At 40.4% G+C, this 17,217-nt stretch overlaps 1 protein-coding gene across 1 annotated transcript in view; it reads left to right on the top strand.

Moving 5' to 3' along the window:
* Positions 1-17,217, top strand: part of SCFD2 (sec1 family domain containing 2) — a 333,259-nt gene that overhangs the window by 52,803 nt on the left and 263,239 nt on the right. Inside the window, exon 3 of the mRNA XM_049632033.1 lies at positions 5,322-5,449. Coding sequence (XP_049487990.1) covers positions 5,322-5,449 — 128 coding nt within the window. The remainder of the gene's footprint in view (positions 1-5,321; positions 5,450-17,217) is intronic.

Genomic DNA, 17,217 nt, shown 5'->3' with positions numbered 1-17,217 from the left:
TAAAAGTAACAGTTCTCATTTTAAAATATCCCGTTGTGTGCATCCTGTAGAATTTCAATATAATTAATGAGGTAAGAAGCTGGCATAGAAGTCATTGCTTAAAAACCTTCCTTCCTCTTAGCCATTCTGATGGGCATGAAGTGATATCTCATTGTCGTTTTGATTTGCATTTCCCTGATGATGAGTGATGTGAAGCATGTTTTCATGTGTCTGTTGGCCATCTGGATGTCTTTTTTGAAAAAACTGTCTACTCATGTCTTCCACCCATTTTTTAAAAAAAGTTTTTTCATGTTTATTTTGAGAGAGAGAGAGAGAGCGCACAAGCAGGGGAGAGGCGGGGGTGGGGTGCGGGGAAGAGAGAGAATCCTAAGAAGGCTCCACACTGTCAGTGCAGAGCCTGACTTGGGGCTCGAACTCACAAGCTGAGGTCATAACCTGAGCCAAAAATCAAGAGTTGGACGCTTAGCTGACTGAACCACCCAGGTGCCCCAATCTTCTGCCCATTTTTTTTAATGTTTATTTTTGAGAGAGAGAGAGACAGAGAAAGAGAGAGCGAGCATGGGCAGGGGAGGGGCAGAGAGAGATGGAGACATAGAATCTAGAGCGGGCTCCAGGCTGTGAGCTGTCGGCACAGAGCCTGACGTGGGGCTCGAACTCACAAACTGTGAGATCACAACCTGAGCTGCAGTCAGAGGCTTTACTGACTGAGCCATCCAGGCGCCCCTCTTCTGCCCATTTTTTAACTGGATTATTTGTTTAAATTTTTTTTTTTTGCTTTTGATAGCTGTAAGTCTTGAAGTAATCTATAGTACAGTTTCTTATTTTATTCTTGCAAATCACAATTCTGTGCATCAATATGTCATATGCGGGAGGATTGCCTGAGTTGGAGTTTTCAGTGTTTGATATGTATCATTATGAATTCTGTATTGTGTACTGTTGATCTTTTCACATTAGAAAATGAAGCTACTGGGGGCACCTGGATGACTCAGTCAGGTAAGTGTCTGACTTTAGCTCAGCTCAGGTAGTGATTTCAGTTTGTGTGTTCAAGCCCCACAATGGGCTCTGTGCTGACAGCTCAGAGCCTGGAGCCTGCTTCAGATTCTGTGTCTCCCTCTCTCTCTGCCCCTCCCCCACTTGTGTTCTGTCTCTGCCTCTCAAAAATAAATAAAACCATTAAAAAATTTGTAAATACATAAATTGAAAAAAGAAAAAAAAAAAAGAAAATGAAGCTATTGGCAGTGTTTAGTCATATATGTATGCAAGTAGATAGAAAAGACTAATGCATTTCCCAAACAGGCTTCCTTGTATATCTTATGAGAAAATTCTGATCTTTGATTTTTTAAATTACCATTGCTGTTGCTACCACTGCTATGTTTATTGAGCACTTAGTATGTGTTAGGCATTGTTTCAGGTGCTTTAGATATATTAACACATTCAGTTCTCATAATAATCTACTGAACATGTGCTATTACCATCCCCAAGTTAACAGAGGAAGAAACATGTACAGAGAGGTTGAGTAACTTCCCAGTGACATAGAGCTAACAAGCAGCAGACCCAGACCCTTTATTGTTTGGTTCCAGAACCCACACTTCTACAGTCCTGCCTACCACTGGTCTGTTCACTGGCCCCTTTGCGATGGCACTCTGTGTATTGTTTAGTCCCTCATCAGGAAAACGGAAAATTTGTACAGTTGGAGAGGATAAATAATTGCGTAAAATACGCTATTATCATTATAGCGTGGATTTCAGTCAACTTCTCTTGACTTACCAAATTTGACATCAGGAATTGATTTCAGGTGAAGCTTCAATAGTGTGAAATAGTCTATTGGATCAATCTTGTGGGCAAATTAGAGCAAGACAGTGATTAACTCGTACGTTCAACTCAGATGCTGACATAGGAGTAAGTGTGTAAACCACCACACAGCAGTCCCAGAGAGACTTGGAGAAGAGGTGAGTGGAGGACATAGAGGGGCTGCCGGTAAGTACAATGTGGTCTTCTTCGGTGCCAGTCATTCAGAGAGCCAACATCAGTTCTCGCGTGTTCCCTTGGTAAACTTAAAATGACCGTGTATGATGGGGGGGTTGGTTGGGTGCACTTAGGAAACTGTTTTGTTTAGGAAGTAAACATTAGAAGCTGTCACACATATCTAGACAATCAGAATTGTTTCTATCAGCAAAACAATTTTCAAGGAAACATGACCTGACTGCATCAGTGTTAGAGATCATGGAAACCTTATGTATTTCTTGTAAAATGTTGCCGTGAAAAAAGCCAGAGAGTACAAGCTCCAAGTGACTTTAGTACGTATAAGCAAATCAGGATTGTATGGAAAAAAAAAAAGACTCCCTGTCATTAAGTGAATTAACTGAATATCTTACAAACCCTTGAACACATTGAATTTTAAGACAATTATCGTTCATCAGCAATAGTAACAACCATCATAATGAATGAACACAACTACTCATATTTATTGTGAATCCGGAAAGTGCTTTCTGTGCATTATCTTTTTTAACCCTTACCACGGCGCCGTGAAGTAGTCACTATGGTTACCTCTGTCTCACAGATGAGAAAACGGAGAAAGAGAGTTACGTGCACTAGATTATACAACCAGCAAGCATTATTCGTTTGCTTATTCAGCATTTATTGAGTAGACCTCCCGTGAGACCTGGCGGTGTTCTTGGTAGTGGGGACTTTGCAATGGGTAAAACAAATCCCCTACTTTCGTAGAAGGACCTTACCTTCTGTGAGGGAGCCAGACAACAAACAGATAAACATGGAAGCCTTGATCAGTCAGATGGTAATAATGATTACATAGGACAGCAAAGCCCAGGAAGGGAGAAAAGGAATACGAGGATAAGGTGCTGGGATGGGCTCTTTAGTTTTTTATGTGTGTTTTAGTAAAGCAGGGTGGGGAGCTCTCATAAGGCGATATTTCAGCAGACAATGGAAGAGAGAGAGGGATATGTGTAAGAGGAAGACCATTCCTGGCAAAGGAAGAGAAGGGGTCTGTGTGCTTGGACTGCCTGAGGAAGATCCAAGAGGCTGTGTAGCTCTTGGGTGGGTGGGCGAAGGGGAGAACAATCAGAGTTTGGACCCCAATTTGATCAGACCCCAGAGCCCACATTTTAACCACAACACTAATCCAAGGTGACAACCACAGCCTTGACCTAGTGTGATTTTGGAGGCACTCTGTATTAGCAAAGTACACACTCGCATAGAAAAGAGGATGGCAGTGACGTTCTACTCTAGAAGTTGTGTGTAGTGTTGAGAATATGTGAGAAATCCCTGTGGTTTGGGGAGAGGTGCTTTGGAGAACAAAAGGAGGGAACGACCGTGGACCATAAACTTGGGAAACTGGGAGTATCCCTGCTCGGAATACTTTAGTGGTTCTCTCTTGCCTTCAGAGCTTTGGAGAAATGGCGTAGCTTTCCCAAAGCCCCATAGGAAATAGACCTAGTTTTGAATGATGATAAAGACCGTTTTCGTTACTGCCAAGCTATGTTGCACTTTTCAGAATGTGAAATTGACTGCATACTCCTTGACTCCCTGTCACCTACCGAATGATAAGCCTTGGCAGTGAACATGGGGCCCTTGGAGAGTAGCGCCTTCCTCTTCCCCTTTGCCCTTACATCTACTGCCCTCCTCTTGCATGTCAGCATGGAGCAAAACAATACTCTTTAGTGCCACGTACACGTACGGGGGACTTTGTACTGAAATGAAATGCCTGTAATATCCTTCTTCCCCTTGTTTTCTTGTTTTGTCATGAAGATATTATATCTCCCTTGAAGACTTCACTATTTTCCTTCCCAGACTGAGTTACAGCTTCTTGCCTTGGCTGCTTTCAGAGCTTATAGATCTCTGTACTTGCTTATCATTTCTCTTGGAAATCATTCTTTGAGTCCCTGTCCTCCTACCCAGGATTAGAGCCCTTGCTCTGTGCTACCAGAAGACTCTATGCAAGCATGGATCTGCCTCTTATCACATTTTGGGGGGTATTTTGTGTGTGTGTATGTGTGTGTGTGTGTAAATATTTGCCTCTTCTTTCAGGCTCTAAAGTCACTGAAAACTTGTGCCTCCTTTTTATCTGTATTGCAACCACTGAGAAGAGCACTTGGCATATAGTTTACAGGCAAATTTAAATTGAACTTAGAATATTGGATGCTGAGTTATAACGATGACAGTTTCGATCAGAGCAAAACAAGGAGAATATGTTGAACAGTGATGGTGGTTCACTCAGAAAAGAATACATAGTAATAAAAACAGTACTATTTAATGAAAGATTATTGTGTGCCAGGTTTTAAAGTCAGTGCTGAAACACATCATTCCATTATTCCAAATGAAATTCAAACTTGAAAGACATACCCTATTAAGTATAACTTTAAAGCTAAATTAATGTCATAAAACCAAACTATAAAAAATACATTCATTTTCAAACTGTTGCTAACTGGACTGTAGGAAGGGTGAGTGGAGCTTTAAGTGGAGGAAAAATGCCCTTGGAAAGGGACAGAAGTCATCTTTGTTATTTTAGACTCAGTTTATAGAACGTTACTACAAATGTGTATACTTGGCTACATGCAGAGATCTTCCGGAAAGAACACTGTACTCATTTATAATTTGGAGGTGGCGTGGTGGGTGAGACAGAGGGCTGTTGGAAAAGTGAGCCCAGATGAGACCCTGCATAATGCAGTGCTTCGTGCTGTATCAATGGTTAATTGTAAAGGCTGCAGAAGTACCAGCCTTAGAACCTAAGGCCCAAAGTGGGCTACTTAAGGCCATGGTTACTTCGCCTAATTCCTGATTTTCATTCAGTAGAAAACCCATTCATTGGGAATTCTATTGAGTAGTTTTTGAACACTAATTCTCATTGCTGATTGCTTTGTGTTCCCCTGGCAAGTATGCTATCTCAAACTGACATGTTTCTAATCACCGAGAAATCATTTTTAGACATGCCTTTAACTTTGGCTTACAAATCATATATATGCTAGTCTAGCAATGTTGAATTACACTCTGAAATATTTTTAAACGCAAACCTCAAACAACTTATCATATGTTTTTCTCACACTTCTCAGCACACTGTAGCTTTGCTTCCCCCACTTTTTTGGGGGGAGGTGGGGGCTTGATTTTATTATGTCCTTCATTTCTCAATATTTTGTGCTGATTAAAATGGATTAGATATGCTTTATTTCGTCTTAATACTTAAAGCCTGTCAGTAGGAAAGACTATATTCGTGCTCGGAAGAGATATTTAAGAAGTTATTTTGTTTTCAACTCTTTTCATTATCCAGCAGAAATTTATTCTAAAGCTCTTGTGTGGTTTCGCTGCAGGGACGCGGCTGCCAAAGCCTTGTGGGAAGCCTTACTGAGCACCAAGCACAAAGAGGCAGTGATGGAAGTGCGGAGACATCTAGTGGAAGCAGCAAGCAGAGAAAACCTGCCAATCAAAATGAGTATGGGTAAGCGCTTCCTCTTCTCTGAGGGCAGGAGCCACAGGCTCCAGGAAGTGGATTGAAGCTTGCTCTGAACTGTGGGCCAGCCTAGCCAGCATGGCTTCCCGAGGAGGGCATTCAAGGCATTTGTAAACGGTTGAAAGAGTAGGGAAGGAATATGGACACACTGCCCTCAGGGCTCAGCAACGACCCCTCCTGTTTTAGACTCAACTTTGGGAACTCCAGGAGAGTCCTTGCGTACAAAGACTAATTCTTCTAGTTTCTTTACTAGATCTGGGGCTATCAAAATTGGTCTGGACCTCCTCCCCTCCATTCTATTCCATTCCTCCTCCTCCCCTAACCCCCCCCCCCCAACTCCCTTATTGTGGATGAAGAAAGGGTCTTTTATTGGTTTGCAATTAATGACTGAACTACTGTGCTGAGCAGGGGAGGGGCAGAGAGAGGGAGACAGAGGATCCGAAGCAGTCTCTGTGCTGACAGCAGTGAGCCAGATGTGGGCGTCGAACTCACGAACCCTGAGATCATGACCTGAGCCAAAGTCAGGCGCTCAACTGACTGAGCCACTGAGGCGCCCCAAATTTGTGTTTAAAATGGCTTTTTCCTTTTGATTAAAAAGTCAGAGAACTTGTGTTTTGATCGATTTTAAAAAATGAATTTGATGTTTTACTTATTTTTAAAATTAAATAATTTTATTAATATGGAAATATTTAAAATGTATATTGAATCTGGTTAATAGGTAGAATTTAATTTTGGAAACTTGCAAAAGTTTCTTTCACTATTTTTAAAAATAATGTTTTTCTTGGGGCACCTGGATAACTCAGTTGATGAAGCTTCCGACTTAGTCTCAGGTCATGATCTCATGGTTCTTGAGTTCAAGCCCTGCTTTGGGCTGTGTGCTCATAGCTCAGAGCCTGGAGCCTGCCTCGGATTCTGTTTCTCTCCCTCTCTCTCCCTCTCTCTCTCTCTCTGTCTCTATCCCCTCCCTCGCTTGTACTCTGTCTCTCTCAAAAATAAATAAACCTTTTTTAAAAATTAAAAAAACTAATGTTTTTCTCTTGTAATCTGCTTTTAGGTATTCAATTAATATTAGTACATTTTATTGGGTGGGAAAATTTTTCTTTGCTGAGATTCATAGTCCAAGTTCTTGATTATTTATGAGTACAAAAATCAAACTACCAAGTTGAAATAGAAGAACAAAATTTTGAAAGTGAAAGAATGTGGATGAAACTAAAAGGAAAAAAGGTACAGGATCATAATAAGAAAAAAAAATCATGATTCTGAGTGTGTTAGGTGACTCCATATGAGGGCTTTTTGGAACATAATGATGATAGAAAAATGAAGGTAACTAGTGTTTATTGAGTCAGGTTTTTATCTCTTTCCCTGTGTTAATCTTATTTAATCCTCACAGTAATTCTGCCAGATGGGGACCATCAGTATCCCATTTTTGGATAAGGAAACTGGAATAGAGAAAAACTAAGTTGCTTAAGGCCATATATCTGAGAAAGGTTAGGAGAATTCACATCAGATATTCTGAGATGAGAGGATATGTTTTTTATTTATAAAATCATCCTATTTCCATATTACCAATGCCAGAGGTCTATGTGTTATTTTGGAATAGAAACAAGGTGCTACCTTGAGACTTTGAATTTAACTATTAATTTTCCTCCCTCCTTCTTTCTGCTTCCTTCCTCCCTCTCATCCTCTCTTTCCTTCTTTCCTTCCTTCCTTCCTTCCTTCCTTCCTTCCTTCCTTCCTTCCTTCTTTCCACAGTTCTAGATACACATTAATAACAAGTGTATTTACTTTTTGGAGTTCCTTATCCATGAGAATGTTGAAACAGGAACAAATTCATATTGTGAATCAAGAAAAGTAGGATTGCACAAAGGTCTTGGTGATAAGGTTCATTTATATTGTGGTTCGGTGATGTAACCTTACAATGCTATCACAGAGCATAAATCAATTTTTATTGTGCAATATAGGACTCTTGAAAGATCAACACACTTTTGTAGAGGACTATATCTTTTAAAAATAATCAAAGACAAATAAATGTTTTAAAAAGACAGGTAACCCCATAAGGAATTAAAATTCAAATGTTTCAGTTTTTGGTTGACCAAACAAACAAACAAAAAACCCACAAAAAACACCCATAAGCCTCAGATGAAATGATTTGCATTGTCCCAAAATTCCAGAAAAAAAGAAGGAAAGAAATAGATAATGGTTAGCAAATTTTGGTTGTAAGAAGGACCAAAAAGATTGGCCCAAACCACACTTTATTCATGTGCCAACTATAATTTGGTAAAAGCTTAACAGTGTGACTCCCCATTTCTGCTTCATATCAACTAGTCAGAATTTGTGCTGAGTCTCATTTTCATATACCAACGGATAGATAACCATGAACGGTAAGGAAAAGATCTGGAGCTTAAACGTAATAAAACATTGGTATTTGAAAATTCCTTATCATTTAGCTTATCATAAAAAAAAATCAGGGTCTGGTGTCTTACATGGCTGCAATGCTTTTTCCAGCATCACTTAAAACTATGAAATATGCTTTAAACTATGTACTCTTCTCCCACTCCCTACTGTAAATTCTACCAAAGTATACATTTTTCTGTAATAGAAGCTTCTAGACTTTTGAAACATTAAACAGAAATTTTAATTCTAGATTGAGGAGTCTCTCGTATTTAACTTCACTGAGAGGGATCCTATGATTGAAGCCTCAGATCTTAAATGTAAAATTTCTCAGTACAAGGTGAGTTCATATTAAAACATTATAAACTCCGACAGAAAGAAACATCTTTCTGTTAAAGGAAAAAACGCTTAGTTGCTAAAACAAAGAAAAAATTCATTTTATCATTTCACATATAAACATATGCTGTCTTTCCAAAATCTTATTAAGTTGTCAGTTAGCTAAATAAATGTGTCCCAGAAAAGTGATTTTTGAAACATCGTAAACTGAATTGCATTTTCAAAATGAAAAACGTATCCTGAAAGTACAGAAGAAATAGACTCTAAGAAACCCATTTGTTTGGATACAAAATGACCATTTCCAGAAGAAATGACCAGAATAAGGCTGTCTCCGTTTCTACATTTTGCATTTTAAACAGAGACTCGGTTTCTCTGGAATACGTCTGTGGTTGGAGGACCTTCACCAGTGTGCACTCTTGCTCTCTGCAGAGTGGACGTCCTTCCCAGTGTTTGGCGGGGGGCAGGAAGATCACATTGGAGCTGAAGGAAAACAGATCTCTAGAACATCGTTTTTTCTTTTGAGGTCAGATTTCACGAGAAAGTATTCTACGCTTGATGCCTCTGTGTTTTCATCGTTTTCTTGCTTATTAATGTAGTGCCGTCTGGCTTCTGACACTTCCTTGCTAAAAAGTCTCCCAGACCACTAACCATAAGGAGGTTTCCTCTGTCCTCATTCTTCTGGACTTCTTTGCAGCATTCACTGCTAGACTCACTGCTACCTTGTGCCTGTGCCTGTTCTGTGACTGTGATGGGGTGCGAAGTCAGTTATGTCTGGGTCTGCCACCAAAGAGCCAACCTTCAATTTCTATGTCCATAAACATAGGGAAAATATCTACTTCCTAGAATATGGAAGGAGGAAGAAAGCCGTGAGCAGAGTGAAGCTTCTGACCGAAGCAGTGCTGTGTGCTTCAGCTGTAGAAGCTGAAGTCTGAGTGAGTGAATCTACATGGGAACCTAACAGAAGAAGGTTGTTTGATGAGAGGGAAATCAAAGCAAACAAACCCAGTCAGATGATTTTCCCCTTTCTTTCTGGGAAATATGCTTACTCATTCTTTCCAGTTCACTTGTCCTTTTCTAGTCTTTATGCTGAGTGTCTGCCTTTTGATAATGCATTCTTTCTTCGTGCAGAATTCTAAATAGTTTTCCCATGTTCAGCTTAGTTATGAATCCATTGAACTCTGTTCACTCCCCCCAAATCACCTTGCTCATATTTGGGACTTCCAAGCTTCTGTGGTCACTTTTATAGAAAATTCTCTTGAGCTACGTTTCCAGATGACAGTGTGGGCAGGGTCCGTTATATTGAGCTACTTCTTAATTGACTCTCCTGGTCCTGGGGCACAGTAGTGTCTGGTCCATATACTCATTATGAAGTGGGGTGAGTTCTTTCAACCATTTGTGAGAAGACAGGCCTTTCCCACCTTTACCATCGCAAATGCTCCAGTTCCAAGCCCCAGACAGACAGAGCCCTGGTTTGCTAACGTCCCTCCTACAATGTGATGTCCAGAGCTGAGCACAGATGTCTTAGTCTTTACCTCTGTTTGGACACTAGACTTCTCCTAATGAAGCTCCAAATGAGATTGATGGTTTTTGGTTCCCACCAATGCCACACTATCATGTCCCTCTTTTACCGCATAATAAAACTGGCTTGAGAAAATTTTACTCAAATATACTTTTTTCACCATCGTTGAGAATACTCGCTTCCTTTATTGGTACTGGAGTTCATCCAGTTCTGACTGGATAACAACTATGTTTTGATCATGTTTATATCTTTTACCTTCATTTTGGAGAATTTTATCTGGAATTAAAGGGAACATGCACAGCTGCTGTGTGTGTGTGTGTGTGTGTGTGTGTGTGTGAAATTGTCAGACTGCACAAAGGATAGGTTAAAACCCAAATAAGACCCTCATACCATGTGATATATGGTAATTTATAAAAGATGAGAAAATCTGGATGCCTCATAGGACACACACACTGATTATTAACTCTCACACATCCTTGTCTTCATATAGAAGCTGTTACCACAATTTGGGGAATGAGGAAGTGAGTTGGTTTTTATTGAATCACTACTTTATTTCAGGTACTCTAACAGAGTTTTACATAATTTGTTTCATGTAAACCTTTCAATAATCGTACGAATTTGATACTTTTTATTTTACTCCCATTTCACAGGCAAGGAATGCCGAGACCCAAAAAGATGCAGTTTCTTTTCCAGGATTACTGTGCCAGTTGTTGATTTGCTGTCTCTCAGATGTAGACTCACCCCTCCGCTCTGTAACGCTAATGAAGGCTGGGACTCTGCAGACCTCGTTCTGCTTTTCCCGCTGGCTTCCTGCTAGAGAGAGACAGCAAAGCCAGAGGGGATGTCCCTCTGGTCCCTTCCTCTCTGCTTCCTGTGGATTTTCCTGCTGCTTGTCAGGGTCATGCCAGCTCGACTTCACCCCTGCACCGGCAGGGTCTTCCTGTGGTAGCAGCCGAGTCTACTCTGCAGTTCTGCCATCATGTGCAGAAGCAGCTTTATGAGCCCGGGTGCCATTTAGGAGCCTGGGCGCTCCTCCGAGGTGCCAGTCCAGTCGGGGAGAGCCCCGTTCTCAGAGGACTGAGTTTTACTGCAGAGGGTCCTGGTTTCTAAGTTTTGATAATTCCAACCTCTTCCCTTTGTTCCCTCTGCCCAGTAGTGGTATCTGCTTCCAACAATTGCTATGACCACGATACCTTGGAGATTGTATTGTATTGTATTGTATTTTAGAGAGCACGAGTTGGGGAGAGGGGCAGAGGGAGAGAGAGAGAGAGAGAGAGAGAGAGAGAGACAGGCCGGGTGGTGGTGGTAGAGAATCTCAAGCAGGCAGAAGCAGGGCTCGATCCTATAACACTGGGCTCATGACCTGAGATGAAATCAGGAATCAAACACTCAACTGACTGAGGCACCCCGGTGCCCGAGTTCTCTTTTTATCCTTTCAGTTACACAGTTAACAATTTGTATGTTAAATTTTCTCTGTTCAGATAACTGCTCTGTTTTCTGCCTTTCTGGGCCCGGACTTATATACTTTTACAGCAAGTAATCCAGGATACAAGCCTGGGTCTGTTAACTTCTGTATCAGGCCTCTTGTGAGATAGAGGACTCAAACTACTGAGGACAGGAGGAGAGCGAGAGGGGAGCGAGAGGGGAGTGGGAAGAGAGCGGGAGGGGAGCGGCTACCAAGCTACAAACACAGAGACGAGTGTGTGGTTCCTGTGCTTAAAACCCTTTGCTTCAAGATAGTGTTCAGACTCCTTACCATGCAGATTATAAAATTCTTCTGCCTTCTGGCTGGATGCTTCCCCCATCATTTCCCATTGCCTTGCCTCCCTTCTCCCCATATTCCAGCAGGAACCTCTGCAGAGCCAGGTCTTTCTTAGCTTTGCCTGAAATATTCTCCTTTGATTGTCCCTGCAGATCCATTTCACACTTCTGTACCATGCTTCTGGGGGGCTTACCATTTTGGACTGCCTCAGCAGCCTTTCCTGTCCTCTACCTCGCATGTGGAGTCGCGGGCGGGAGTTTGAGCGGGTGAGAGGACAGTGTGGTTGAGGTGAGGGTCGGTTATGTCCCTTTACTCTTCCCTCATTGGTTTCCTTGATATTCTTGATCTTCCTTAGCCTGCGTTCTTGCCTTATTTCTCCTGTTCGAGGGTGCCGTCCGTCCTGCCAGGAGCTTGACTAATAGAACCACTCACCTTCCAGTGCACGTGTGTGCGTGCACACGCGCGCACACAGAGTCTCTTTCTTGTCAAAGTCCATCTTATTTTTCATGATCTAATACAGAAGTCACTTGCTCTGCAAAACCATATTTAATCTCCTTCTGCTCTTCTTCCTAAACCCTTCCTCGGCAGGCTGAATTGATTTCCGTGGCTTCTGAGGACCCACAGCTCTTTTTCTTGTTGCACTTACCACAGTGCGTTGCAGTTAGATGTGTGGATCTGAAACCTTTGTAGGGAGTGTCCGTGTCATATTCTTCCCTGGCTCTTGAGCTTGGCACATAGCCGGTGGCTTAGGACTTGTGAATGGATTGCTTAATGAGTGTGGATGAGTAACAGAGGGACAATGACTATTTCTGTCTTCACTTACATGAATTGGTATTTCTTTTTTTCTTTAAGTATTTATTTATTTTTGAGAGAGAGCAAGCATACATGAGAGGGAGAGGGGCAGGGGCGGGGGGACAAAGGATCCGAAGTCGGTTCAGCACTGACAGCAGAGAGCCCGATGTAGGGCTTGAACTCATGAACTGTGAGATCATGACCTGAGCTGAAGTCAGATGCTTAACCGACTGAGCCACCCAGGCGCCTCTGCATGAATGTTTCTATTTGTAGATTTGCTTTCTGATAGTTCTTGTTGCTCTTGATGTCTGTGTGCATCTAATCATGTCTTCTCCCTCGGGTTCTTTTCCCTTTGTCACTCTGCTCTTCTGATTATCTTCCTCTTTCTGGTAGTTGTTTTGTGCCTTCTGTTCCTTATGTCTAGTTTCCTAGAAGACTATATATTTTTGTATCCCCTGTTGTACCTTGTACATAGATACTCAGTTAATGATTGCAACTGATCTCAAAGCCTTACCCTACTTCTTTCCCCTTCCCCACCCAAACTGAAACACCCATTCAGTCTCCTGGCTTTTAAAATTCTCATCCAACACTTTTTCCATCATCTTTCTCATCCGCTTCCATCCTCTCTAATACACAACATCATATATCCCTGTCAGTACTGTTTTTGTTCATATCGTTATTGCAGCAGTTACTAGCAAACCCTGACTAGTTGGACCTGAGAACTCTTATCTATGCTTCTTGGTATTCTCCACACCAAACCAAGACCTTGAACTTACTCTATACCCAATAAATGTTCATGAAATTAATAAGTACATTTTTAAAATTTTTCAAAAATGTTTTTTTATTTTTGAGAGACACAGAGAGAGTGTGAGTGAGGGAGGAGCAGACAGAGAGGGAGACACAGAATCTGAAGCAGGCTCCAGGCTCTGAGCTGTCAGCACAGAGCTCGACATGGGGCTTGAACTCACAAACAGTGAGATCATGACCTGAGCCAAAGCCAGATGCTTACCCGACTGAGCCACCCAGGTGCCCCTTAATAAGTACATTTTTGAATTAATTCTGTTAGTTCAGTTGATGTTTATTATGTATTTATTTAATGGATTGCTTTTTCTATCACTCTCTTGTGGAGTCCAGGAGTGACATTGATTTAGAACATTGGTTCTCAAACTTTTGGTCTCAGGAAGTCCTTTACATTCATTTTAAAAAATTTATTTAATTTTTAGTTAACATATAATGCTATATTAGTTTTAGGAGTGGATTCTGAGAGTAACATTGATTAGAGCATTAGTTCTCAAAACTTTTGGTCTCAGAACCACTTTAAATTCTTAAAAATTGTCTAGGACCCCACAAGCTTTTGTTTATGTGGATTATATCTGTTGTCTCTTTGAAAGGAGAAAACATTGCATTAGAAATTCAAGCAGGGGGGCGCCTGGGTGGCTCAGTCGGTTAAGCATCCGACTTCGGCTCAGGTCATGATCTCACAGTCTGTGGGTTCAAGCCCCGCATCGGGCTCTGTGCTGACAGCTCAGAGCCTGGAGCCTGCTTCCGATTCTGTGTCTCCCTCTCTCTCTGTCCTTCCCCTGCTCATGCTCTGTCTCTCTCTGTCGCAAAAATAAAATAAAAAACATTAAAAAATTAAAAAAAAATTTAAGAAATTCAAGCAGGGACGACTTTTTAAAATATTTATTTATTAATATAAAAATATGATAAACCTATTATATGTAAACATGAGTCACATTTTTATGAGAAATAACTGTTTTCTAAAACAAAATAATGTAGAGTAGCACTGCTTTACATTTTTGCATACCTGTGAGGTCTGGTTTAATGGAAGACAGCTGCATTCTCATATTTGCTTCTTCAGTTAACCTGTTATGATATGGTATTTTGGATGAAATGTTTAAAAATAAAATGGCCTTACACAGATACATAGTTGGAAAAAGGAGGACTATTTTAATACCTTTTAAGAAAATTGAAAATATTCTTCTTTGACGCCAACTTTACAAGAGGCAGTTTCTTAGATTTAATGACATTGTGGAATATGATACCAGATCATGGAATTTTCCATCCTGTTACATTTAAACCCATAGATCTCTCTTGCACATTAAATGGATCTGTTACACATGCATTATTTTATACCACATACAACTTGGAAAATATTTGTTCTCTAAATTATGCATAACTTCCAGATATTGACACATATTACATAATATAAAAAACATACTTGTTGATATCCCCATGGATATCATTAGAAAATGTTTAATTATTTGGAGTGTAGAGATATAGGGGCAGATGCAAGTATTCCAGAATTGTAATTTTCATATGAAAACTTGACCTTTGTCATTGACAAGACAACTGTCATTTTCCTTGGAGTGACAGGCTCACTTCATTCATTTTTTGGCAAAATGTACAAAGAACCAGAGTTTCTCAGTTGTTTCCTCCATAAGAATTATGTGGCAAGAAAACAGTGGCAACTCAAGTAATCACAGCAGTGCTTTTCCTCCAGTCATTCACTGTATTACAGTTGGTACGAGAAGTGCTTGTCGTATATTTCCCATTTCTTTACACAGGATATTGATGTTTTCTTGAGGGTTGAGATTTGATACAAGTGACCTCTAGTTTTCTCGTGACCATTCTGAAGTGAGACTGACCACTTGTGTATTTTGGCACCACTGCCTGTGTTGGTGCTAAGGCCCCAGCACTTTTACCTACCATTGTTTTTGTACCATGTGTAAACACTGCACAGTAACAAAACAAGGAGCATCTTAGTATTATTATTAAAATAACTGACTTTTTCGGCTACCCGATAGTGTCTCAGGGACCCAGAGGTCTGTGGAACACCTTTGATAACCATAATATGAAAAAATTCCATATTTCCTGGGGTACAAGATTGGCACAGTTTTCTAGAGATCAGTGGAATCATAGCTGGGTGTCAAAATACAAGGAAAGAAAGCTCATTGAAATTTTTTTCTAGATATTATCCAGATCTACAGGTAATAGACAATCATGTTTATTCATTTAAAAGATATTTGTTATCTGCTCATATTATATATTAAGTCTTTGTAGGGAATAAGAAATGGATAAAATATTGTTTTGTCGGGGCACCTGGGTGGCTCAGTCAGTTGAGCGTCCGACTTTGGCACAGGTCATGATCTCACGGTTTGTGAGTTCGAGCCCCATGTCGGGCTCTGTGCAGGCAGCACAGAGCCTGGAGCCTGTTTCAAATTCTGTGTCTCCCTCTCTCTCTGCTCCTCCCTCGTTCATGCTGTGTCTCTCTCTCTCCTTCAAAAAATAAATAAAAAAAACATTAAAAAATTTTTAAAAATATTGTTTTGTCTTCAAATAAGTCATTTAACTTTTCTGAGTCTGTTTTTCTGTCTGCAAGATGGGGGGTTAGCAGATTATCTGCTTATCTGATAATTAGATGATTTATATGAAACATAGCATTTATGAAATTCAAAGTATTCTGTCAAAGAAGGGCATATGATGGAATTATTTATTGTCTCCTGGGCATGTAAGACACATTATAAACATAATGACCAATGGTTATGTAACTGCGTATGAAGAGTATTCTACCCAATGTAGAGGTGGAATTATTCTGTCTGAAGGATTTGTTCCCTGATCATTTCAGTTGGAAAATGTGTGGCTAGAGTAATGGTTTTCAGAAGCAAAAGTTGAGATTTGGAATTTAGTTACCTAGTGATTATCTCGAAGCCTAAGTAGTAAATTTCTAAAGGAAATACAAGGTTGACCAACTAGAGAGAGAAGGTAGAATGGTTGAGAAGGGTGGAGGACAGAACCCTAAACAATACCTCTGTTTAAGGGTACGAAGGAAATAGAGAATCTTAGAGAAATGGACAGAAAGTTTTCATTGAATTAAAAATAATGCCTGAAAGCTTTTAGGTCATTAAACAAATGCTTCCCTATTACACCTCATGTAACTTGATTTGCCTCTGTTTCTCGGTGTCCCTCATTTGTAAGATGGGAATCTGAATTTTTAATGTCCCTTCTTCAAGCATCTACCCTCTGGCCCTATATTTTTAACTTAAATTGGTGCATCTTTTTTCTCTTCTTTTTCCTTCCTCTGCCTCTTCGTCTTCTTTCTCCTTCTCTTCCTCTTCTTCCTTATTTTTATGTTTTCTTCACATAAGGGATACTCAACAAGAGAATAAGGGCCAGGAGTTTAAAAACCCGAGAATGATATGATGAGAAGGCTCATGGCTACAAGATGGGAGTTTCTTTCCATAGAGGCTCCCCTGAGAGCAGAAATTCCTTTCCAAGTGGGGGTAGACCCACCAAGGAAATGCTCCTTCCCTGGCGGCCTAGAATACTGCCCTCTAGAAAACAGGGGTAGTCTATCTGTTCCCTTACATGCTTTCTGCTGAGTTTATAAATGTTGATGCAGTGTTTAAGTTAGCTTCAGGAAGGCTGCATTTCCAAGGAAAACCAAACCATAAATGTTTCTGGTGGTTTTATATTTCACTGTTTTGTGTAACTTTTGGGGAAAGCTGTTTATTTCCTATTTGTGACCCCTGGTCCCACAGCAGTTATGCTTTATTCCACACCATCTTGAAAACATATCTTGCAATAAAATTCTAAATTTTGGAATGATTTGATTAAATTGATTTGCCTAATTAAAATGCTCTTTTCACATTAGTTTCTTACTCTATCTTTGTAGTGCCATAGAGCTCAAAATTTGTGTTAACAAGAAACATACGCGATCTAAAGGATAGCCCAGGAAACCTTCAGTATATATAGTGTGATAAAAATGGACATCAATTTCCAGCTGGACTTTATCCAGGTTTCACTATACAGATGGCTGTATATACTGCCCTTCAGATCCTTACGGGAGAAGATTTATAATGTCTTCCCTCTCCCTTCTTTAATAACTTGTTTCAGCGTCTAATGGTCATCACGATCGTGAAGTTTGTTTCTCATTTCTGACTAATCTCTCCACCT

The sequence above is a fragment of the Panthera uncia genome, chromosome B1 (genome assembly GCF_023721935.1).
Source record: "Panthera uncia isolate 11264 chromosome B1, Puncia_PCG_1.0, whole genome shotgun sequence".
NCBI lineage: Eukaryota > Metazoa > Chordata > Mammalia > Carnivora > Felidae > Panthera > Panthera uncia.
The sequence above is the reverse complement of the archived record's forward strand: the minus strand, read 5'-3'. Positions and strand labels throughout refer to the sequence as shown.